The following is a 26,576-nucleotide window of genomic DNA, read 5'->3' as shown; positions in this document are numbered from 1 at the left end:
AGCCGTGGCCATGGGTTGGGGCTTATATGTAAAACAGGGACTCAGGAGGATATTTCCTGCTGCTGACGTAAAATCTGTTCAGCCCTCCATGAAAACACATTTCTGTTTCACTCTGTACAGTTGTCCATTCATGTTACTTAAATACTACATGCATACATGTGCTCACACTTGCATATGAAAATATATATAACGTGTGTCCTTCACTGTCCCGTGAGTATGTGCCCTGTATCTGTGTTGGTGTGTGTCGTCCATCACACAGAGACTTATGTTTCCTTGCATCCAGGTATGACCAGTCTGATTTCTCCACTTGAAGTGGTCCATGGGCCCTACACCTCAAAGACTCTCTCATCCTTGCTCCAGGTCTGGTTTCTGTGCTGTGATCAAACCCTCAGAGGGCAACCCCCACAGGGCATTCATACAATTGCACCTTGGGGTACATTGTTACCCCTTTGCTGGTACCTCACTTCCATTGGCTAGAGGATGATACTAGACATCAGGGGTTATCAGCAGTAAATTGTATCACAAATGCACCTGGGGTCACATCTCACCCTAGTAGGTGGTGGCGAATTTGTGTTTCTATTAGAGTTGATTAATTTAAATGTCTCATACTTTCAAAAGCTTACAACAAGATTCACTGTATTGAGAAGAGATAGAGCTTGACTAGAAATGTCCTTCACTTCATGTGAATACTGGGATAAACAAACTGGGTTTCAAACGTGCACCTTCCCGCCTGCACATCCAAGCTACTGAAGGTTCTTTAACCAATGATTCTACACCTTCTCTAATTGATGAGTATTTTGTTCTTTTAACAGTTGAACAAGTTCCTTATGAAGACACTCTTTAAGACACCGACTGGGGAGAACATATTATTTGACATGCCTGCACAGTATGACATTCTGAACTGGGTGAAATTCCCCAATGGATCAATATCTGGCATCAAGGTTGGAAGCTTTGACCCTTTAGCCCCACCAGGTCACCAACTTTTAATCAACCAAAGCTCCATCATATGGCACTCTGAGGGGCCCAACCTGCAGCAGGTAAGTGTGAGAGTCTGTCCCGAGTACATCTGCACATAACACTCCATCTGGAGGCTCCATTGTCCAAACTGGGCTTAAGGTACCTCATGCTCTGTTACTGTAGCTATTACAAAGCTGTGTACACGTACTGTTTACATATTCAATTAAACATATAGGAAAAATACCCATATATCATGTAGAGATTATCATTTAGACAACATTCATAAGATGCATATGTGAATGAGCAAGTAAATAAATTAATGATTGAGTGAGTGAGTGAGTGAGTGAGTGGGTGAGTGAGTGGGTGAGTGAGTGAGTGATTGAGTGAGTGAAGAAAAGTGTGACGTTTGATAGGAATGTCGATGGTGTTGGTGTCAGGGACCAAATATTACTAGTAGAGATATGCAAACAATTGGGGCTGTAGGAAATATCCAATTGCAAACGATCGATACTCACAGCGTTCGAATGGTCACACTTTACCCTGAGACTCTCGACCTTAGCTTCACGTTCTAATCACGTTTTTGTCTTCACCCTGTCCGGCCACCATTTGTATATTCCTCAATCTTTTCACCGCATACATCTTCTATCGGACTCTACTTTTCCGTAGTATACTTATCGTTATTTGATTCTTAACCATCGTTCACCGCTGTTTGGCCACTTATTTTACCACTGTACACCTCGGCATGATTTAGAGTTCATTCCCATTCATTATCATTATTTTTTTGATCTACTTGTTCTGTGGAGGCCCTTCCACTCCCTGAACCTTTGCACTTTCACTTCACAGATTGCGAACTTTCCCCTGACGAAGGGTGTCAGTCCCTAAATGCATAGGGACCACGGGCCAGATGTAGGTGGCCGAAAATAGCCATTTACCGACCGGTAACGGCCGAATTTGGCCGTTACCGACCGGTAAATGGCCATTGACATGTAGGGGCCCTTAAATGTTGCATTTTCGGTAATTTTACCGAATCGGTAATTTTACCGAATCAGTAATTTTACGGATTCGGTAATTTTACGGATTCGGTCATTTTACCGAAAATGCAAGATTGAAATGTGGGTAGCCAATTTTCCATTGGCACATGGCTTTCAGAATCGATATTTTACCATGGAAAACAAATCCATGGTAAAATACCAATTCCTGTGTACGTACACATCTGTGCATGTACACATGTGCCATGTGACAGACAGACGTGCCCTCAGGGCATGTCTGTGTGCCACATTGCACACATGCCCGTTTTGGCGGTGCTAGAGGGTGTCAAAGTGACACCCCCTGCACTCTTGACAAATTCGGTATTTACCGATTCGGTAAATACCGAATCGGTATTTGAATTGAATCCTATGGGCTTCAAGGCCCATAGGATTCAATAGCAAATACCGATTCGGTATTTACCAAATCGGTAAATACCGAATTTTTAAGGAATCGGTAAAAAATCCAGATGTTGGTACCTACATCCCATTTACCGATTTTGAAATACCGAATCAGTAAAATTCGGTAATATTCGGTATTTCAAAATCGGTAAATGTGATTTATCTACATCTGGCCCCACATCATTGCAATTGGATATTTTGGATTACAATTTGATTACATGCCATTTAAATAAAGTTGCTATGATTGAAATATGTGACTTCTCAAATAAAGACACCATTAAGGATGATTGACGATTAGTGTTTTTTACATACTACGTTGGCTAAATTACCAAAACTTTCTTTGAAGGAGATTTTCTCTCCGCCTGGAGTGCCATTGTAAGCAGTGTAGGTGTTCACTACACTCACTCTGTTTCTTTGCTTAAATTTGGAGTCCCGGCTGGCCAGAAGGAACTCATTTCTCGGCACCCAAAGATACTATTACCACCAGATCAGCATATTCTAGTTGAACTTATTCAAAGGGTTTGCCACACTCCCATTCAAGTGTTAATTGCAATTTAGCACCCTCACATGGGCAGTGCAAAGTGTGCCGGACCAACATCACTAGTGATGTTTTATATTCAAATGAAAGAAATGAACAAAACACAAAGGGGTCTATTAGGATGGCGGTCAGAAAACCATTCCGACTACCATGGTAGCAAAAAAACACCCTCCGTGGGTCCTGCGGCAAAACCGGCGGTCAGATTAGGATCAACCACCAGAAAAATCCGACCATGCAGAACGATGCCACAAAAGATTTGCGACAGAAAAAGCCAAACTCGCCGCTAGGCCAGCGGAGTGACTGCACGCACAATTAGGATACCATTGAGGTGACAGTGGAACGATCCGCTGTTTCCGACCGCCACGATCACCAATAGTGATGAATGGGCGAGCCGGCAGAATGGCAGTTGCACACCCACCGCTGCGGCTGCTCCGCAACTGTTATGACAGTCGGAAAAAAATAACACAACAAGGCCACCAAATGTACACATCAAACTAACTCAGCCCTGAGAAAAACACATAACACAACCCAAGGACACCCCCCCCAGGGCAATGAAAACAATACAAATCCCAGGATATCCCACAAAACACAGCTGACAGCAATACACCTTTTGGACACACTCACATAGCTGAGTATAAAACCTGCCCCTTCCGTGACAAGTATCCTTTGCAACAATCCAGCCCTGAAGGAACTAAACCCTAGACCACATGGAATGGGCAAAACCTCACACGTCTCAGTAGCACAACAACACACACACACATCACATATACCACCCCCACCACCCTAACACCTGCACCTCAAACCATTTGCACACCACACACCATGGCAAAAAAGAAAACACCTAAATTCACTAACAATGAGTTGTCAGTCATGACAGATGAGATAATCAGATTAGAACTACAATTGTTTGGTCAACTGGTCCAACAGACACCATTAGCCACCAGAGCTCAAATGTGGGAAAGTATAGTCAACAAGGTCAATGCAATAGGGACCACCCCGCGCACCAGGAAGGAAAATATGAAGCGGTGGCATGACCTGAAGAGGCAGGTGAAGGAGGAGAACAAGAAGAACCATCAGCTAGCTCAGATGACTGTCTGTGGCCCTCCCATTCCACCAAGAATCTTCACTGCATGGGAGGAGAAGGTGCTTGCCATACTGCATCCAGAGAGTCTCACAGGAATACCTGGGGGAATGGAGGCCGGTAAGTACAAACAAATGTCTACCATCACACTGCTATTTGCTGTCTAGCACTACTACTACAAAGGTACACCTCCCAGGCCCAAATGCTCCCATGTGCACCATACACTCCCCAACATTCCCTGGATTGCATGGGTTGCATGGGTACAGGCAGCCATCACTACAACTCCCATCAGGCCACCTTGTCCCACAGCTCAGCAAGATATAGTACTTCCACCTCACCCAGACCATGTGGTAGCCGTAGCATTGCTCACTACAAACTCATAGGTAGGTAGCCATCTTAACAGGGAAGGGTGTTGCTGGGTGGGAAGACTACACCACAACTTGCACCCTTGTTCCACAGCTCAGCAGGATGGAGCACTCCCCACACCCTGCCCACGCCAAGTTTAGTGGGATGTTAGTGCTGGTGTGGTCATATGGCTCTATGCTTTTCGAGAGAAATGGCGGGGTGCATGCACTGTCTACTTACCTGTGCTGTGGCACATTCAGGGGGAATTTCTGACACATCTTTCTGGGTGTGTGGTGGAGGGTTCTATCTTGCCTAGCTTCGGGACAAGGGTACCTGATGGGAGTTGTAGTGCACTATTCCCACCCACAAACAACCCTACCTGTAAAGATGACTAACTACCTGTAAGTTTGATGAGTGAAATTCAATGTGTGCCACATGGTTGTGGGTGGGTGTGTGCTCCATCCTGCTCAGGGGTGGGACAAGTGAGCCTGTTGGGAGTTAAAGTGCTGGCCTCCCACCCACCAACACCCGTCCCTGTGAAGATGGCTAACTACCTGTGAGTTTGTTTGCGGAGATAAAATGGCTGCCACATGTTTCTGGCTGAGGGGAGTGCTCCATCCTGCTCAGGGGTGTATAAATTGTAAAAAAAAAATCTAACTCCAAGCTTGAGGGGTGCCCTCAAATGACCATTTCCCCTCTGTCCCACAGGTGACCAATAACTGAGAGCAGATGATGATCACAACAACCTGCCGAGTCAGTCTCCACCACGGAACATGGACTCTCTGATGCTGACTCACTAGATTTCTTGGATTTGGAGCCAGAAGTCAGACCCATCAGGCATGCCAGGGCATAACAGGTCCCAGGACCCCAATGTCACCCTGCCACCACCTCAGCAACAACAACTACGCTGAACCCTGCTGTAACAACCCATGCCGCCTCCACCACCTTCACCACTACCAGTGCTGCCTGCAACACCCTCCCTTCCTCACAGGATGACCACCCCACCTCACAATCCAAGGAGGACAGGGAGAGTATGTGGGTGCATAGAGTAGTGATGCCTTAGGACCGGGACAGCATGGCAGGTGGGAGGGCAACTGGAGGTCAAACCCAATCAGACACTGGGACCAAAGCCCTGACCAACATTGCCGGAGTCCTTGAGGCCTATGAACCGGCCCAGGGATACACAGGCCAGGCTCGTGAAGATTCCTGTGAGCTTCGCCTGCTGCTGCTCTACCATAGCTAAAACAATTCTTTAAACATAACTCACATACCTACACTATCAAAGAGTAAACATAAAATATACATATTAAACACATGTTAGAAAGTGTAACAAAATTTTTCAAATATATTTAATATATTTATTTAAATATATCTTAATAATTTCCTTACAATTTCTAACATATACCATAAAATTACATAAAAAAATAACATGGCAATCCAACCCAAAAAAAATGAAAAATACTTACTCACTTTGTTGCTGAAGAGAAACCTTTTTAACAAAATAAATCCTTCCTTAGAAGCAATCCACCCAAACAATCCAAACAAGATCATCCAAAAATAACACGAAATCCCAAAAAGTTCTTCTCCAACACAATCCACTCGAAAACCCTTAAAAACCCGACAATAGTTCACAAAAACAGAGAAAACGCTCCATGGAAATGTAATATTTAAAAAAAACCAACACATCCATAAAGATTCTTCTCCATAATAGATCCAACAATAACCCATTAAAAACCCGAAAATAGTGTAAAAGATAAAAACCGCCCCTGGAAAAAGTGAAAATGTTAGAAAGTGTGTCTCTAATATATTAAAAAATAATAGACACCCTTCTTACGAAAAAAAACCCACAATCTTCTCCCAAAAACGACATCCACACGTAGTACCTGTAAAATAGAAAAAAAACATACCCACCCGCACACAATGCACCCTAACATACAATTTAAAACATTATGAAACATAATACAAAACATTCAAGTAACATTTCTAACCCTATTCCTACCTCCTCAACATACTAACCCAAAACGAGTAAACCAGAACCAAAACGATAACCGTAACAACCGCCTAAAACACACACATCCTACAACTACCAAACAATAGAAAACCTACACACACTCCACAAACACTCAAACTAAACATATAACTTAAATAAAGTACTCAAAATTAAACTTACCCTTCCACATGCGAAGCAGCCTCCAACCATGACCCAAAATAACATGACGCGGTTACAAAATAGTCCCAAACAAACAAATAGTCCCATTTATATTAACATTAAATAACATTCAAAAATAATTTATACATGTTACAATATACATTATGTAACAAAAATTTAACATTGTTATAAGAATGATTACAATGTACTATATGTTATTTTCAATGACTGTATATTAAATAAACAAACATTTACCTTAACAAAAATTACTTACATTACTGTATGAATATACAATACTGTTATTAATGTTACTATTATTTACTGTTTGTATAAACCAATAATTTACCTAAAAACATTACCAATGTAAAAATACTTTATGTCTGGAAAAATTATTATTATTCATATTTTATATATTAATAATAATAATTTATTGCAAAAATCACAAATGTAAATTGTATACTAATGTTAACTAAACCTAACTTTTTTTATTAATGTATATAAATATGTGTACTACAAATAAAGTTTAAAAATATTACCACAGTGTTAAAAAAATTATAAAAATAGTTGTTGTACATGGCTTGTCAGATAAATCTTTATTTTTACATTAAAAACTGTAAAAAAAACAAAAAAAAGTACACTTAGGGGTCGATTCCGATCCGGTAAAAACTTCTCCCAATAGCCGTTTGGAGCGTTTTTCCCATACGATTCGTACCCTGCAACGTTCTCGGTACGTACGACGAAGTACGATTCGTACCAGGAGCTGGACGCCGTACGAATCGTACAGAGACGGTACGGCTCTAATCTTCGTATGTACAGTGCATACCCCATGTACGCTGGGTGTACGGCGCGTACCCCCTATGGTCACTGGGGTACACGCCGTACCTCTGCGATCATGGGGTGTACACACCAAACGTTGTGTATGTGCTGTGCACTTTTCCGTACGAATCGCCCTTACCAGATGTGGACCATACGAATCGCGTCCTGATTCCCTGGTCCGGATCGTACTCGTCAGGTCGTACGGCGTGTGTACGAGTCGTAAGGAGACGGCTCCGGATGCGAATCATACGGACGGTTATTTTACCGGATAGGAATGAATAAATATTACTTTATTTAAAAATAATTGTAATAAATTATGTTTGCAATAAAAAAATTGAGACAAATGTACAACTGTGATGAAAATGTAAATATTTTTAATTTATATCATGAAAATAAAAATGTACCGATAACATTCTAAAATGTCAATAAAATTATTTTCTTATTTCTTATTTTATTACCGCCTTTTTGAAAATAATAAAACATTTAAAACATGCTGTGACTCTGATTAATTTATTTTTAATTACTAACAATTATTATTAATATTGTTATAATAATTTTACCATACAACATGAGTTAAACATGGTTAATATCATTATATATTCTCTCACAAAATACTAAACATTCATATATTATAATTTACTATTCCCACTCCATCAACTATATATTCTACCAAGATGCTGAACAGTCAACCCAAATAATGTATTATTCCCACTCCACCAAGTATAAACTCAGGGAAGGTGCTGGACCCTTAACCCAAATAAATTACTATTACCACACCACCAAGTACAAACTCAGGGAAGGTACTGGACACAAAACCCCAATAATTTACTATTCCCACTCCACCAAGTATAAACTCAGGGAAGGTGCTGGACACTCAAACAATATAATTTACTATTCCCACTCCACCAAGTACAAACTCGGGGAATGTGCTGGACACAAAACCCATATCATTTACTATTCCAACTCCACCAAGTACAAAGTCAGGGATGTTGCTGGACACTCAAACAATATAATTTACTATTCCCACTCCACCAAGTATAAACTCAGGGAAGGTGCTGGACACAAAACACATATAATTTACTATTTCAACTCCACCAAGTATAAACTCAGGGAAAGTGTTGGACACTCAAACAATATAATTTACTATTCCCACTCCACCAAGTACAAACTCAAGGAAGGTGCTGGTCACAAAACCCATATAAGTTACTATTCCAACTCCACCAAGTATAAACTCAGAGAAGGTGCTGGACACTCAAACAATATCATTTACTATTCCCAGTCCACCAAGTATAAACTCAGGTAAGGTGCTGGACACAAAACACATATAATTTACTATTCCCACTCCACCAAGTATAAACTCAGGGAAGGTGCTGGGCACTCAAACAATATAATTTACTATTCCCACTCCACCAAGTATAAACTCAGGGAAGGTGCTGGACACTCAACTCAAATAATTAACTATTCCCACTACACCAAGTATAAACTCAGGGAAGGTGCTGGACACTCAAACAATATAATTTACTATTCCCACTCCACCAAGTATAAACTCAGGTAAGGTGCTGGACACTCAACTCAAATAATTAACTATTCACACTCCTCCAAGTACAAAGTCATGGAAGATGCTAGACAATCAACCCATATAATTTACTATTCCCTTGTAGTGTAGTTCCTAGTTTCCCACTAGGCCCTGCGCATTGGAATAACATAAACAGTAGTATCGACGTGGAACTGGCTATATTCCAGGCCTCCACTGATTATGCTAAACTTAATTGGGTTGTGTTACCAACTAGCTCAGAGGTCACTGGAAACTTTCTTCTCTGCATAGGAAGTGATCAGCTTCCTTGGCACAGACAAGAAGGGATTCAGTTTTCCAACAACCGTGCAACATGACAACTTTGCTCCTCAGATCAAGAGTCGATCTCTAGGGTCGTGTGAAACAATAGACATAGATTTCACTCAGTCAGTCTGGTGCAGTTTACTTTCACAATATGTAGAGAATAGAGAGACGGGCGTTTATCAATAAAGGGTTAACATTTATTGAACAGTCTTTCTTCTCGTACAAGAGAAATGTATTGCCACAATTGCAATAACTGTTATTATAAAAAGTACGTACAGTAAGATAAGTATTGCGAAATAGAACTGTAAAAGCATTGATATGGTTTCTTAGCCATACAATGGTTTAAAAGTAATAAAACATATATACAGTCATATATACATTACGCTAACATACTCAACTGGTGCTTCTAACTAAGCCTACCCCAGTGTGCCTGACCTAAGCCTAACACGTGAAAGGGGAGTAAGTAAGTAGCTTAAGTTAAGTTGGTTTTGCCAAGGTTTGTTTCAAGAATTCTCATCTAAGGGTTTAGTCAACACCATACCTCTGAATAGAATGATGGAGGATTGGTATCTCCTTCAGGGGTCTCTCTCGATATCCCAGTCACCCGCGAGGGTAAACCGGAAGCGCCGGGACTGGATTTCTCTGCACGAGAAAGGCAGCGGCTTCTCTCAGCGCGTCGAGGAAGGAGGGGTGACAGCGTCCGCGGGCAGCTGGGCTGGATGTCTTCGCAGAGGACGGCTGCACGGCTCCTCAAGCGTACTGAACCACAGTTCGCGCTGTAGCGGCGATAATGGTAATCAGCAGCTTCACCACCACAGGATAGCAGGCTGCAGCGACAGAGTGCTAGTTTTTACCAACACTGGTCATGCAGGCAGCTGGCATCAGCAACAGGCAACGCTCATTGCTTAAGGCAACGTTGGTAATATTTATACCTGACAGGTGCCGGGTTTGACGCAAGTTTGCTGGACATAAGACGTCAATTAAAGATGTCACTAGGAAGTGATAGTTATCAGTTGCTCATTAGAGTTCCATTACTAATCAAAACATAGCAAGCGGGGATTTCCAGGTTTGCTAAGTTTTTATCTTGTTGAAGAACTCGGAGTGTTATCTAGGAATATCAGATAGTGACTGCTGCTCTGTCATTGCACTAATTGGTCGCAAAGGAAGTAGCAGAGAGTCATGCTGGAATGTGGCTCTGTGGCTCTGCTCGTGTGAGGCCAGAGATGACTTTTCAGAAAAACGCACTTGAACGGTTATGCCAATATAGGGAATAAAAGGCTTTATAGCCGAATAGGGGCATAAGGTCACAGTATCAATCAGGAACCTAGATAAGCACATGACACCCACTCCACGAATTCATGTCCATCAAAATTACTAAAACTAAGCAATTAGATGTATGTGTAACATTGTCCACCCCAAAATACATAAATGCATTCAAAATAGGCGTACTTGCAATACATGGAATTTAGGTACTGTACGTTTTTTAAAGCATAGTAATCATTCAAAGGGTATTGCATATAAAATCAATGAACGATTATGCATAAAGAATTACACATGAAGTATCTCTGACAGAAGAAATGCGAGATAAATCATCACATAAAAATGCATTGTAATAACATGTGTGCTAGAGGCTGGTGTAATGTTGTTATGTCTCTAGATGTGTTTGTAGAAATAGAAGTGTGAAGCTTCTGTTCTCTAAGAATAGTTTTTACGTTAAGCAAAGAATTGTTCGTGCCAAAAAGAAAGAAAAAGGTCAATATTTTAAAAATTGTCCAATTCAAAGAAAAATCAGTTTACCAAAGCTCCTGGCAGTTTTTTGTTGATCAAAACTGAAGGCCGAATCCAGAGTTCATAGGAACGCTGTGTGTCGGAAAGCTTTTCAAAAGTTATTGTTTCTCTATGGGTGAGAACATCGTATCAGACAGGCTCGCAAAGAATTGGTCTACAAAATCAGGTGATAGTTCAACCAAATTAGATAGCGCTGTAACTTGCAGGTGTGAGAATGATTGCTGTCATCGAAGGCAGGACCAGCAATGCTCACAGAACGTTGTACCTGGATGATGTTGCTTTTGTCACTCGCTCCACTGTTACCACTTGGCTGTAGTACAGGAGTCTCCACGAATGCCGTCATCAGGATTGGTAGCCGCTGGGGACAACACAATGCGTGAGCCGTTATTGGACTTAGCAAAGTATCGACGTCCATTGGTACTGCTGATGGAAGTGAAAGACAGATGTCCAACACGCATTCCTCGCCGCAAAGCATACACCGTAGCACAGGTAAAATGCAATTTTGCCATATCGGTCTGAATGAAAGGAACCAGGTCATGTTTAGATCTCTCAGCCTGGCCAATCCAAGGACGTTAGTTATCCTGTCCCGGTAGCGCATTGCTAGGATTGTCTCTTCCATTCCCATGGGAGCTATGTCTGAGCCGAGGCTTGCCATAACGTAGCAGGAGGGTCAAAAATAGAATCCCTGCGATGAGTCCCAAAAATAGTGGAATACCACCAAAGATGGAGTGCACAAAATTAGGAAAGATTCCCAAAATTGCCTGGAAGGGTGTTAGCAGTCCCGTAAAGACTGTCTTAAATATGCCTGGGATGCTTGTAGCACTAGACATGTTAAGGAGTTGGCTAAACATTTCTACGAAATGCACGGGGCAATTTGTTGATAAAAGGTCATGAACCTCAGTAGCCGTCCTTGCGACTAGAAGATCATACGTCTCTTTAGATGACGTTATAGGCACTGTTGTCTGTAAAAGCACAGATTTCATTTTGCTTAATGTATCAATTCGTATAGAATAGAGATTCAGACGAGGCCAGATGGGAGTCACTATGTCTGGAGGCCCGCTCGGGAACAATGCTTGCATACAGCATTTGACCATGGACGTTACTTCTACTAGATAACTTAGTCCGGGCGCGAGGCCACAGCACCAGTGATCCGTTCTTAGAATGTAACTCCCGTTTGCGAGTTGCATAAAGAAGGGCTCTATCTGAGTTGCAGGTGTGACTAGCTGGTGGCATGAAAGGTTGTTTGAATTTCCATCACATGCTCCGTGTAAATTAATACCCTGACACAAAAGTATACCGCTTAGTGAATGTTTACAGTTCTCACCACTAAGAAATACATTTTTGTCGCTGTCACTGTAGCAAGAATGAGTGTATGGTAATTTCCATTTGGATTTTAAGTATCCTTTACCCAATTGTTCATATTGGCCAGCAGGTATGTACTCAAGGCATTTATGAAATCGGAAAGTTGTTATCGGAATTGTGATAATTCCGTGTATTATCCATTCAATGACAGGACTCTCTGACATTGTCAATGGTAATCTCTCGAGTTTCTCGATGCTCAAGATTGTATAGTCTGCTCCTTTCTGTGCCAAACTGATCTGTTTATCAGTAAGGTTAAAGATGGAAAATAATGACGTTGTGTTTATCAAACGCCAAGGCACATAGCCTGAACGAAGATTTTGCAGCGTCCAGCCTAATTCTATAATAGAGCGTAATTGAGACTGGCCATGTTGTAACATTAGCAAATCTCTGTCTATCACATCAAAGGCAGATGATACAATATTGTCCAACGAATATATTCTGGAAGACAGAGTCATTAACCCATTGTCTACCACAGAAAGTGTTTTCTCCAAATTAATACGATCAATTTCTCGTATTTTTTCAGCAGTTTCAATTTGCTTTACTTTCCAAGCCTCGTTGTATGAAGCATAGATGCTGGTCGCTATGAAACGCTTTTGACGCTGTTTGCGTGGTCCAAGAATGAAATCGCGCAAATCAGCACCATCTTTTAATAAAGACAAGTGTTGCTTAATTTCAGCCAGTGTGGATGTAGTTAGCCATTCTAGGCAGAGTTTCCCTACACTGTATGTTGTTATTATTCCTGGATGTTGTCTCTGGGAATATCTTGAGTCTAATCTGGTCATTTTTAAACCCTGTGTTTTATTCAGGAACCTATCTTGACAGCTATTTGTGTCTGTAGGCCAGATTAACCATTTTTTCCAATCAGGATGTGTTCTGTTGAAATGTAAAATGTGTGACACGTCTAACTCATTATCTGCAGTTGCATTCTCAGCTATTGGCTTTGGTATAGACGGTGTTTTAAGGTCTTTGATCTTAGCTAGGCCAAGACAAGATGTTTGGTGTACAGTGTCATTTAAAAATAACATTTGTTCTGGTATCATGCAGGTTCTAAATAGTGCTTCAATGCCTTGCACCTGCCAATCTTTTGTACCCCAAATTGTTTTCGTTTCAATATTATTTTTCCAATAATCAAAACCAAATGTCATCATTTTGTCATAAAATGCTTCTGAATATATCAATTTAGAATTTGTCAGCATCGTTTTCATTCCTGTTTTATCTAACAGTTTATAATAAAACGTTTCTGCATTACTGGTGTTAAACCCCGAAAAATATTTGAATTTCTCAAAGAATGCTTTAGAACTGCTTTTAGGTGGTGTAGAACAATGTTCCCATTGATTATACATAAAAACATTTCTAGGCTGTGCAGATTTATGCAAGTAATGATCCCCATAGTGGGTGTAACAGAATAACTGCTCATAACTAGATGAACCTTGTAAATAATCATGATCTGTGAATCTAGCTGACATTACTAAATCAGACATCATGTCATTAATACTGTTAAAGTCCCAATCATCAGAGAATGTACTAGGTGTAACAAAGTCACTTAAGGAAACCTTTAGTTGATGAGGATACTTCAGGATTTCGACCGGACCATAGATCTCATAGTCTGTTTTTTCCCATACTACCCCACCAGGTATTGGAATTGCTGTGACATTTACTGTTGACAGTTCTCTTTTCTTCACGTGGGATGATCTGTGTGGTTTCAGGACTAGGTTGATGTTCTGACTTGCTGTGTCCATTGTAATATATTTTCCTTCAATGAATTTTCCCAAACATAATACCATGATGAGCCAAAGCAGGAGGAAAAATACACTTAGACCGCACCAGAACTCTAACCAAGGGGAAACAAGGTAGATTTCCTTCAGTTGATGAAAGAGTTCCGTTGCTTTTTCTTTAAAAGACTTTTTTGTTTCTGGCATCACTTCGGGGTCGTTAAAATCTTCAGAGAAGTTGTCGAAGTTGATGAAATAACCAGAGGCAGTTCTGTCAATTGATGGGATTGTTCTTTCAATCTGTCTCTCGGTAGCACTTTCTGATGCCACATCATTGTAGACTGGTGTTTCTTGACGAACTGTTTCAATCTGTGTTTCAAGAGGCACGAGTTCCATGGCATTATTGCATAGTCCTTCATTGTGCACTGCAGGCTGATCGAATGTGATGAGTCTTTCAGTTTGAACCTCTTGGATTGTTGCAAGTTTGGGTATTCTGTTGTTTCTTGGGAGTCCACTGGGCCTACTGTTGATTATAGGCCACATGCTTGTGGTTTTACCAGATCGATAGACACGATTCTGTTCTCCTTTTTACCAGCAAGGGGCGGTAGCACAACTGATCTTGTTCCGGTGACTGCCAAGACAGGTACTGCTTTTCTGTAAGAAGGCCCAAATTCCTTCTTAACCGCGATCTTTTCTCTGACTAGATCCCCAATCTTTGGAATCCAGACAGGCCTTGCTGGGGCTGTTGCGGGTGGTGCCTCGTCAGTGGTACTTGGCTGTTGCTTTAACTTTATGTTGCTTAATGATTTTCTTGTTTCATTCAGTTCCTGTAAAACAGCCAAACGGTCTTTTACTTCAAACTGCTTTGTTTCTTTTTGTACCACTGACATCTGACTATCGAGGTCCTGAACGTTCATTCTTATTCCGAACAATAGTTCGTATGGGCTGAAACCTTTTAGAGAATTTCTTGGCATGTTGTTAAGACTAGTCTGGACACTTATTAAATGTTTGACCCACCCAGCGCCTGAACCTAATACCTTCGCTGTTATAGATTGCTTTATGTCCCGGTTTTTTCTTTCTACCACACTTATGCGACGGACAAGAATACCGCAACCCAATTCCCATGCTAGCCATGGCCTCCTTATAAGCTCGAGAGCTGAAAGCAGGACCCTGGTCAGAATGGAACGTGGTAATTGCGTATGTGCCGATATGGACTCGCTAATCTTTTATAACAGTTCTAGGCGTCAGCCGAGTGCTGGTGGCCTCATTTTTAAGTGCTTTTCGTCTTAACTATTAATAGGACGCAGGATGGGGTGTAGGCAGCGTTACGCTCTTTCTGATTGGTAGCCGGTAGCAAGGTTCGCCACTGCGATCCCTATTGCAGTTTTCACAGTTGTTTGCATATATTTGGTGTTCTACACTCATTCCCGGCCACCAGAATGCTGATTGTAATTCAGTCAGTGATTCCTTGATCTCTCTGTGCCGTAGACCCAAACCCATGTGTGCGTCTGCTATTAAAAATATTCTCCTGTTCGTGTTTGGAATTACTCTATCCCCCACTCCAGGGATTCGAGCAAACGGAACGGAGTTTGCATCGATTATGTATGCATAATTGAGTGGATAGTTTACGGGTAGTGCTGCACAGTCGCCTTTTACGGTCGTTCTTACTGCCAGCATGGTTTCCCCGTCTATATACTTATCTGTACGCTTTTTTGTGGCTACGGAAGCCGGGTTAGTTGCTTCCGCTTTGGCTGTATTAGCCAATGAATTCCCTGCAACGTGAACGCCATCACGTTGAAGACTCTGTGCGTGAATCACGTGAGTCTTTTGTAGTTCTTTGTGTAAAAGAGCTACCTCGTTCCAGAGCTTTTTATGCTTTATTGTGGCACCTGTGTCATCTTTGTAGTCGTTTTCGATCCAACTCTGCAGTTTGTTATTGTAAGAATTGACGCAAAAATGAGAATCGCACACGATAAGTGTGGGGAATTCGCGTTCTGCATTTTCGAGCGCCATCTTTAAAGATCTGATCTCTGTTCTTTGAACGGAACAGTACTTTACTGATTCAGTTTTTGTTACTTTCGGTCTGAATTTACCGCACAGCCAACGACCTTTAATAATCGCACATGCTGCATTGTAGGATTTACTCTCTACATTAAAATGCTGTACAAAGCTATCTGTATAGATTATACAGGCGTATTGTGGGAGAGGCAGGATTTCGATTGGCAGAGGATATTCTTCTTCATATTCTAAATCATTCAGTTCTTCGTATTGAGGGGCAAAATAGTATTTCACATCTTCCGCTCCTAGAGAATCTATACACTGTATCCATTTCGGATCCAATGACACAGTAGGCAGGTTTACTGGGCTGAATAGCGCCTCGAAGGCGGATTTCGCTGTAAGGATATTAATCCGTTTGCCGTGTGCTAGTTCTCGTTCATTTGCTAATGCGATCTGCACTGCGTTCACAGTTCTTTCTGTGTGACTGAATGTTTTTTCTGCTTGTGTGTACAAGTGAGATTTAATTGAAATTGGTACCTTTTCTCCTTCATTAGAGGTGAGGTACGTGAATCCGCATCTTCCTGGGATGACTCGGATTACAAGATCACGTGTGTTGTCACGTGTGTCTAATTTTGTTTTTGCTAACATGTCTGTTTGCAGTGATCTCAAAATTTCAGTGTGTTTTTGAGTCCAATTGATTTGTTTTAAATCAGGTTTAATTAGTTCGTAGAGAGGTTTAACCCTCTCTGCGTAATTTAGAATGTAAGTTCTTCCGAAATTCAGAAAACCTAGTATTGATTGTAAATTCTTCAGCGTTTTTGGAGCTTGGAGTACAGCGCACTTCTCTAAGAAGTTGTCCGCTAGGCTTTTCCCTTCACTTGATAATTCGTACCCTAAAAATAGTACTGTCAGATGGGCAATTCGGGACTTTTTAAAGTTGAATTTGTAACCCTCTGCTGCGAACCCAAGTATAATGGTGTTCACTCTTTTCAAGTGAGTATCCAAGTCGTCGTCTGTTAGATAAATATCATCAACGTAAGATAATGCTTCATCATCATAGATTTGTAGTAACTCTGTTACCCTAGCTGAGAATAGTCCTGGGCTGTTCTTGAACCCCTGTGGGAGTCGACAGAATTTTTTCTGCGACCCAAATGCGGAGAAAGCGGTCAAGTATCTGCTTTCTGGTGCAATGTTTTGACAAAAGAAACCATTAGAAATGTCTAATGTCGTTTTGTATTTTTTCCTAACTATGTTATTCATTAGGGCTGCACTATGCGAGTTTTGTACTGCAAAGGTTTTGCAACATGTATTAAGGTGTCTGTAGTCCAAAACTAGACGATATGAATTGTCTGGCTTGGAGACAGGAAACAAAGGATTGTTCATTTGAGAGGTGCATGTTTCAATCACCCCCTGGTACTCAAGTTGATCTAAGATCTCCCTGACCTGTTTTTTAGCTTCTTGCTTTATGGGATACTGCCGTTGGGCAGTTGGTTCACATTTAGTTGGATTTTGTGAGGAGGAGAGTCCTCATCCCATCCTACATGATTTTTATACAATGCAGGTGCCTGGGCTACTGCCCATTTCCTTGCATATGTGTATTTTTTATGAATCGGAATGTGATTCGAGAAGGCAGGCATAATCACTTCTTCGCCACGAGGGCACTCCCTGACAAACTCCGGGGGCCAATCTTTTTCAGCTAACAGAATGTCATAGCCTTTTGAGAGCTTTTCCCAAAACAGACCCTTAATTTTCCTAGTCTTATCACCCTCCATACGCAATGTTATTTCGTATATTTTAGGGGCTCGCTAAGTCTGGTGTCGGCAGTTTCAACCTGAATGTATTCATTCGTGTCCACTGTCTCCAGATGACTCATCAAGTTCTTGCGCGCTATACTGATCTCTGCTGCACTGTCCAACATTGTCAATGCCCACTCCCCGTTTTTCAACTGTGTCCTCAGTATTCTCGGCATGGTTGATTACTCTAATACTGGCTACCTTCTTTTTCTGAAATTGAGATTTCTTATTTTGAGCAGGTTCCTTGTCTTTGGACTTGGTGTGCTCTCCTGGGTCTGACCGTCCTCTTCTTTCCGAATTCTGTGGAGAAGATCGAGAGGGACGTGTATCAATGCTTTGATATCTATCAGGTTTTTTTATATTATCCCTATTTCTGAGGTTATATCTTTTCTCAGAGGGCTCCCGTTGGGGAGACTGGCGTTCTCGAGTCGGAGTTCTTTCCCTCCGTCGAGGAGACCTTCCTCTGGACTGGAAAACTTTTTCCTTGGGAGTGGATTGTTTATTTCCATCCCAGCTCTTTTTAGGAGTGTTTAAATTATTTTTAATAAATAATTTTTCAGGATTTCCGAGCAGTTGGGGCTTTACTGGTTTCCCACCCAAGCTGTCTCTACCTAATTCTTCATAGCATTTTTCTATGATTTTTGCAAGCTCAACAGGATCTTTTATATCTGTTTCCCTCAACTTCTGGCAAATCGCCACAGATGCTGCTTCTCCCTTTACATTGGCTAATAATATAGCCGTGACCTGCTTGAAGTCTTTCAGTAATTTCATACCTAGATTTAAAGCGGGCTCTGGACCGAATTCATTTTGAATCTGTTTTAGCACGTCTGGTATTACCGCCATAGACGGAACACCGTGTGTTTTTGTGTAAATGGAAGCAAAGACTGTACCCCAAGTGTCGCAGTCCTCCACGTGTGGTGCGATTCCCATAGGAAGGCAGATGGTCAAGATTCTGTGTTTCTCAATAGGGGTAGTATCAGGAAATACTGCCTCTATTTGAGTGATTTTCTGGGCTAACCAGAAAGGAATTTGTTCCCGTTTTACGGGTGTTTTACCAAGACATGACTGTATGTTCTGTGGTGTAATTTTATTTGTGTTCCCCTGATGAGGGGTCAGCTGTGGTGAATTAACAGATGGCTGGACTCTTGCAGTCCGTATTACATATTGGACTAATTGCCTATGTATTTTTATTAATGTGTTTAGCTGTGCTAACAGCTCTTCTCTAGACATTCTTGCAATGTCAGGATGTGGTGTGTAGCTGGCTAGAACCGGCCACGTGGCTCCTGGTCTACCTAGTGGACCGAGCCTGGCAATGTGATCATTGTGTTTTAGGGCGCCATTAAACCAGAGCAGGTGCTCTTGAAATTTAAGTGGGATTTCAATCTCCTCGAAAGGAGCGTACTCTCCCGGAGGTTCCTCTATTTTGTAATAGTGAAACTCTTGTGTTATAGCGTTTACCGCTGGAAAGTTTATCCATGAATAGAATACCTCTGTCTGCCGATATTCGTGAGCCTCTATCACGAAAATTACTGTACCACCTTGAGGTGTCAGTCCGTTTTCTATAAGTTTTAAAGTTATAGATCTTCTTAACTGGACCGGGATGATAATAGCATCCGGGTCTGCTTGTTCGGGACCTTGCTGAGTCGCATCTACTGCGGCCCCAGAGGTGCCGTTTTCTGGCATTGTAAAAATGCGAGGTTTGCAGAGTAGGTCTCCAAGGAGACAAAGATTAGATGCACAATATTTTGGAACACTGTATCCTTCAACGTTGAATAAACCGGAGCTTTACATAGGAATCTCTTCCTACTAAGGTCGGGCGGATTTTAACCTTTCACCCACTCCAGACGTCTATTGGAGTATTTACGGGAGAAAGGGGTGTGAAATATGCACGACTGAGTTACTCTACAAGTCTTACGTTAGTTTATCGCCTTACCAAACGTTAGGGCGCCATGTAGTGTAGTTCCTAGTTTCCCACTAGGCCCTGCGCATTGGAATAACATAAACAGTAGTATCGACGTGGAACTGGCTATATTCCAGGCCTCCACTGATTATGCTAAACTTAATTGGGTTGTGTTACCAACTAGCTCAGAGGTCACTGGAAACTTTCTTCTCTGCATAGGAAGTGATCAGCTTCCTTGGCACAGACAAGAAGGGATTCAGTTTTCCAACAACCGTGCAACATGACAACTTTGCTCCTCAGATCAAGAGTCGATCTCTAGGGTCGTGTGAAACAATAGACATAGATTTCACTCAGTCAGTCTGGTGCAGTTTACTTTCACAATATGTAGAGAATAGAGAGACGGGCGTTTATCAATAAAGGGTTAACATTTATTGAACAGTCTTTCTTCTCGTACAAGAGAAATGTATTGCCACAATTGCAATAACTGTTATTATAAAAAGTACGTACAGTAAGATAAGTATTGCGAAATAGAACTGTAAAAGCATTGATATGGTTTCTTAGCCATACAATGGTTTAAAAGTAATAAAACATATATACAGTCATATATACATTACGCTAACATACTCAACTGGTGCTTCTAACTAAGCCTACCCCAGTGTGCCTGACCTAAGCCTAACACGTGAAAGGGGAGTAAGTAAGTAGCTTAAGTTAAGTTGGTTTTGCCAAGGTTTGTTTCAAGAATTCTCATCTAAGGGTTTAGTCAACACCATACCTCTGAATAGAATGATGGAGGATTGGTATCTCCTTCAGGGGTCTCTCTCGATATCCCAGTCACCCGCGAGGGTAAACCGGAAGCGCCGGGACTGGATTTCTCTGCACGAGAAAGGCAGCGGCTTCTCTCAGCGCGTCGAGGAAGGAGGGGTGACAGCGTCCGCGGGCAGCTGGGCTGGATGTCTTCGCAGAGGACGGCTGCACGGCTCCTCAAGCGTACTGAACCACAGTTCGCGCTGTAGCGGCGATAATGGGCGATAATGGTAATCAGCAGCTTCACCACCACAGGATAGCAGGCTGCAGCGACAGAGTGCTAGTTTTTACCAACACTGGTCATGCAGGCAGCTGGCATCAGCAACAGGCAACGCTCATTGCTTAAGGCAACGTTGGTAATATTTATACCTGACAGGTGCCGGGTTTGACGCAAGTTTGCTGGACATAAGACGTCAATTAAAGATGTCACTAGGAAGTGATAGTTATCAGTTGCTCATTAGAGTTCCATTACTAATCAAAACATAGCAAGCGGGGATTTCCAGGTTTGCTAAGTTTTTATCTTGTTGAAGAACTCGGAGTGTTATCTAGGAATATCAGATAGTGACTGCTGCTCTGTCATTGCACTAATTGGTCGCAAAGGAAGTAGCAGAGAGTCATGCTGGAATGTGGCTCTGTGGCTCTGCTCGTGTGAGGCCAGAGATGACTTTTCAGAAAATCGCACTTGAACGGTTATGCCAATATAGGGAATAAAAGGCTTTATAGCCGAATAGGGGCATAAGGTCACAGTATCGATCAGGAACCTAGATAAGCACATGACACCCTCTCCACCAATTATAAAGTCAGGGAAGGTGCTGGACGATCAACCCATATTATTTACTATTCCCACTCCACCAGGTCTAAACTCAGGGAAGGTGCTAGATACCCAAACATTATAATTTACTCATCCCACTCCATCAAATATATACTCAGGGAAGGTGCTGGACTCAAAACCCATAATATTTACTATACCAACTCCACAAAATATAAACTCAAGGAAGGTGCTGGACTCAAAACCCATAATATTTACTATACCAACTCCACAAAATATAAACTCAGGGAAGGTGCTGGACACTCAAACAATATAATTTACTATTCCCACTCCACCAAGTACAAACTCAGGGAAGGTGCTGGACAATCAACCCATATAATTTACTATTCCCACTCCACCAAGTACAAACTCAGGGAAGGTGCTGGACAATCAACCCATATAATTTACTATTCCCACTCCACCAAGTATAAACTCAAGGAAGGTGCTGGACACCCAAACAATATAATTTGCTATTTCCACTCCACCAAATACAAACTCAGGGAAGGTACTGGACACAAAAGCAATATAATTTACAATTCCAATGGTTTAGTTTTTTATTTTTTTTATATTTTTTAAAATTATATTTTTTTTTATAAATTCACATTTTTAAAACACTCCCCACCCGATACCCCTGAAAAACGCATATCCGCTCCTAAATTTCATTATGAATTTTTTAATTTTGTTTAAACAAATTACATTTTTAAAAATTAAAACAAAAAAATAAAAATACACATTTTTGAAACACTCCCCACCCTATTCCCCTAAAAACCCACATCCCGTTCCTAAATGTTATTATATATATTTTTTTAATTTTAAAAAATAAATACGTTTAAAAAAAATATATATATATTACAAATTCACATTTTTAAAACACTCCCCACCCTATTCCCCTAAAAACCTACATTCCACTCCTAAATGTTATTATAAACTTTTAAAAATATTTTTTTCTTTTTTTATTTTTTTTAAATTTAATTTAAAATTTTTTTAATTCACTTTTTTAAAACACTTCCCTCCCTATTCCCCTAAAAACCCACATCCCGCTCCTAAATTTTATTATACATTTTGTTAATTTTTGAAAACAAATTACATTTTATAATTTAAAAAAAAATACATTTTAAAATTACAAATTTTTAAAACACTCCCCACATCAATACCCCTAAAAACCCATATCCCACTCCTAAATTTTATTAGACATTTTTTTTAATAAATAAATGTTTTAAATTATTTATTACAAATTATGTAAAAATATATATACATTTTTATAACTTAACTAACATATTTAACAATTTAAATTCCAAATATCGTTATTCTTACACTTCGATATTCTAACATTCAATATTTTTATATTTGATATGCTGACACTCTATATTTGTACTTTCGATATTAATTACTTACAAACACAAACAATGTTTTGCACACTCGATATTAACAACTCGATATCACTACCTTCGATACTTTTTTTTTCAACACAGAACTACTTCTAGGTAAGAGAATAAACCAAAATGCCCAATGTTGTTAATCACAAAAAATGTTACTTCCTTAAATGCAGGATATGCAATGTCACATAATGTGACTGTAAGTGCCGCTCGCAGCCTTGCTCTTGCTCTTCATACCCTAACTGTTGCTGCTGATTACCGGGGAAGCAGAACTTTGCCGTTCCCTGCCTGGAACGCCTGGATTGCCGGGGAGAGATTGAAGTCTGTCCCGTTTGTGAGGGTGGGACTGCGAGTCCCAGCAGGAGTAGCGCTTCGGACACCTGCGCACCTGTGACTCTTCCCGCCCACTCTCCTCCCCCAGCTGCTTCAAGACGGCTCGCGGCCCTCGCTCCGTGGGAGCCGCTCGCAGCCTTGCTCTTGCTCTTCATACCCTAACTGTTGCTGCTGATTTCCGGGGAAGCAGAACTTTGCCGTTCCCTGCCTGGACTGCCTGGATTGCTGGGGAGAGATTGAAGTCTGTCCGGTTTGTGAGGGTGGGACTGCGAGTCCCAGCAGGAGTAGCGCTTCGGACACCAGCGCACTTGTGACTCTTCCCGCCCACTCTTCTCCTATCTACATAATCCCATCCACCAACGCGCACGCGGGACGCGCGCAGGACGGAGCCCGGGGCGAAGCCCAGGCCAAGGGCGGGTAAGCCTGGACTGGGCCACCCCCCTTGACTTTTGATGATTGGTACCTCCTTCATTGCTAAACACTGTTTGTCCTATTCTATAATTGTGTAGCTTTATTCTTATTTTCCTAGCTGGGTCCTACCAATACGAACTATGTCTCCTAGAGGGACCAGGAGCAACAAGGCGCTTCATAGTGCTCAAACTACAGGCCCAATTGATCAATTTATTGCCAAAGCAAATGACGCCATAAATCAAGGTGTTCTTCTACTAGAACGGAGGGTTTCACAGTATTTGACCGCCGCGAAACGCTCCTCACTGGGCATACTGGCGGCAGCCAAAACTCCTTTGCGCACTTTAGAAGCTGATACTCTGTTGGCTGATTCTCATCCTGTTCCTGGTGTTGTGGACCTGTCAGTCTCACTTGAGCTGTCAGGTCTTCAAGCATCTCAAGCATCTCATTTCTCACCGTCTTTGGAGCAGACACCAGCCCCTCTTATTAGCCCGATCAGGGATGACCCTACTGCTACCACAATTCGAGGTATCAGGGAGGGAGCAATACCCAAGAACAAAAAGAACAAAAAGAACCAACAGCATAACAGGACCCGTCAGCAAACTAACACTTCGAATAAACAATCTCAAATTACAACCCTATCCCTTCCTACCCATCAATCCCCTAAACAAGTTACCCCCACACTGGACAAAGGGAATCTTATTCCCTAGATATAATAAACCTATCTATCACTTCAGCTAATCTTAGCGCTACTAGTAATATTGATAATAATAGTGATTCCAATGGTCTAAATAATCAACTACTAGACAAATTGGGGGCCCTAATTAAATCCTACCTCCAACCGCTTGAACTTACCCTTTCAAAAATAGAAAAACAACTAGAAGAGCTATCATCAGTGATAAAAACTAACAAAGGATCTGCTCCTATCCTTACATCAGGACAACTGAGGGCTCAAAAGCCACAACTTAAAACTCCAGCTGGTGGGGCGACAGCACCAAAGTCAACACCACAGCCAACAAAGACAAATATCACAGTAGGGGCTTCCCAGCCTAAACCTTCTCTCCCAAGGGCAACGAATACTAACACCCCTACCCAAACGATCACGCCTGCTCCTCCACCAGAGCATTCTACTCTTCCGCCCCCTGAGTTAATTAGTAATTCAGGGCCACAAAGCACCACCTATAAGAACAGAAGGAAGGGGGGCATTCTATCCATCTTCCCCCAGAAGCTGCCCCATATGTTGTCATTATGACAGGGGTTCCTGAGCTGAATTATAACATGGAGGAACCAGGCTGGTCCCTTAGGAATAAGGTACTCCATTGGCTTTCTGTTAATAGGCCACTCCCCCCTTATTCTGATAACAGAGTTACAACAGTTCGTAGAGTCCCCTGGATAGGAAGAGAGTCAAAATCCATACATGGCGATTGTGTCATCATTAACTTTGAGGACCCCCATGCTGTAGAACATATTTGTTCCTGGGGCACACAATACACACCCGATGGAATTGGTACCAAGAGACTTTCCTTCTTCTATCCTCCAGTGTACCACCATAACTCCGGTCCAGAGTGGAACTGGACGCAAGTTGATAACTGGAATAGGAGACGTGACTGGGTCGACTGGTCAAACACCGGGGGTAGAGATGTAGCCCCCACCTTTGGATGGAGAGGTGTCCCCCTGACCAACAGATATGACTTGCTGGAGATGGTGGACTGACAACAACCGGACAGTCATCTGGATAACACTGCCACATTTTCTCCAGTGCCTACCTTACCCGATCAACCCGATGATTTTCTGTCTTCCTTTTTCCCAATTAGTAACCCATCCATTTCTCATGCAACAACGCCAGAAGTTCAAATTGCTGTACCAGCACTATATCTAGATTCTGGTACCAACAAAGAAATTCAGTCAGATATATCATTTGTTGAACTATTAGCACACCACCCTCTTACCCCAGTTACCTTAACCCTAGAACAAAATTTGAATATTAAAAAGTCTACTCCTTTCACTTATCAACTTTCAGTTTTATTCTGGAATGTTGCAGGTCTCCGTTCGAAAATAAAACTCAAACCATGGTTGGAGACAGTAATTCCCCATCAAATAATTTGTTTGCAAGAAACATGGGCTATAGATCTGATTCACATACTGGGCTATAAAACGTTCCATTCTCCAGCCAGCATCACCACACACGGTAGATCTAAGGGAGGTCTTGCGATGTATATTTCAAATAATTTATCTGTAATTGGCTTGAATGTCTTACATACCACCGCGAACTTTCAAATTGTTAAAGCTGCATTTAGTAATCATACGATGTATATTTTTATTAATTTTTATAATAACTTGTCCCCGATTGAATGTGTTAAATCTGTAAAAGCAATCATGTCTGTTGTAAACGAACACTGTAACAAGCATTCCACACTTGCTTGCTTTGTGATATGGGGGGAGATTTTAATGTCCCACTGTGTGCCAACTATACGAAAGGTATTTGTGGTTTGTTAGACGAACAAGACTGTCCATTAATCCATTTCACTCACTCACTTTTGGGTAATGCTTTGAATGACTGTCTTTTCACAATGGAACTAGATTATGCAAACAATCTAGTAGATATTCCAGTTGAATTTAGACCTACTTTTCATGGTAGAGGTATGTTTAGCACTATTGATTTTATTTTATGTTCTACGGTCCTAAAAGGTAATCTCCAACGGGTTTAGGACTGGTACAGATATCTCCAGTGACCATTTCCCTAATAGCATTCTCTTATCCATAGAAATTGGTCCCTCCCATTGTAAAAAGGTCAGTCAACTAACCCAGCAATCACTGACCATGGATAAACTAAATGGATTTTCTGTGAAATGGTCCAAAATAGATCCGGTAGTTATTAGTGGCAATGTTGTATCAAAAACCCTTCCTTGGATAATCAACTGTTTAGCAGAGGATTCCCCACCCGAGTTGATCCTTAACAGTTTTTCTGAGATTTTATTAGCAATGCGGTCAGAGCTATTCCATAATCATAAATCAGGTAACCAGGGGTCCCTAGGATGGTTTGACACTGCTTGTCGTAAAGCCCTATCCGCATTAAAAAAGGAACTACATAACACAATTAGAAAATCAAAGGAGATAGCTAACTTAAGAAAGATTTATAAAGCT

General features: G+C 41.5%; 1 protein-coding gene across 1 annotated transcript in view; it reads left to right on the top strand.

Moving 5' to 3' along the window:
• Positions 1-827: 827 nt before the first annotated feature.
• The window catches only part of LOC147725220 (vomeronasal type-2 receptor 26-like), a 37,937-nt gene continuing 12,188 nt past the window's right edge, over positions 828-26,576 (top strand). Inside the window, exon 1 of the mRNA XM_086918209.1 lies at positions 828-1,037. Within this exon, the coding sequence (XP_086774335.1) occupies positions 828-1,037 (210 nt within the window). The remainder of the gene's footprint in view (positions 1,038-26,576) is intronic.

Source organism: Lissotriton vulgaris, chromosome 4_1 (genome assembly GCF_964263255.1).
Source record: "Lissotriton vulgaris chromosome 4_1, aLisVul1.2, whole genome shotgun sequence".
Lineage (NCBI taxonomy): Eukaryota > Metazoa > Chordata > Amphibia > Caudata > Salamandridae > Lissotriton > Lissotriton vulgaris.
This window is presented reverse-complemented; position numbering and strand designations above follow the sequence as displayed.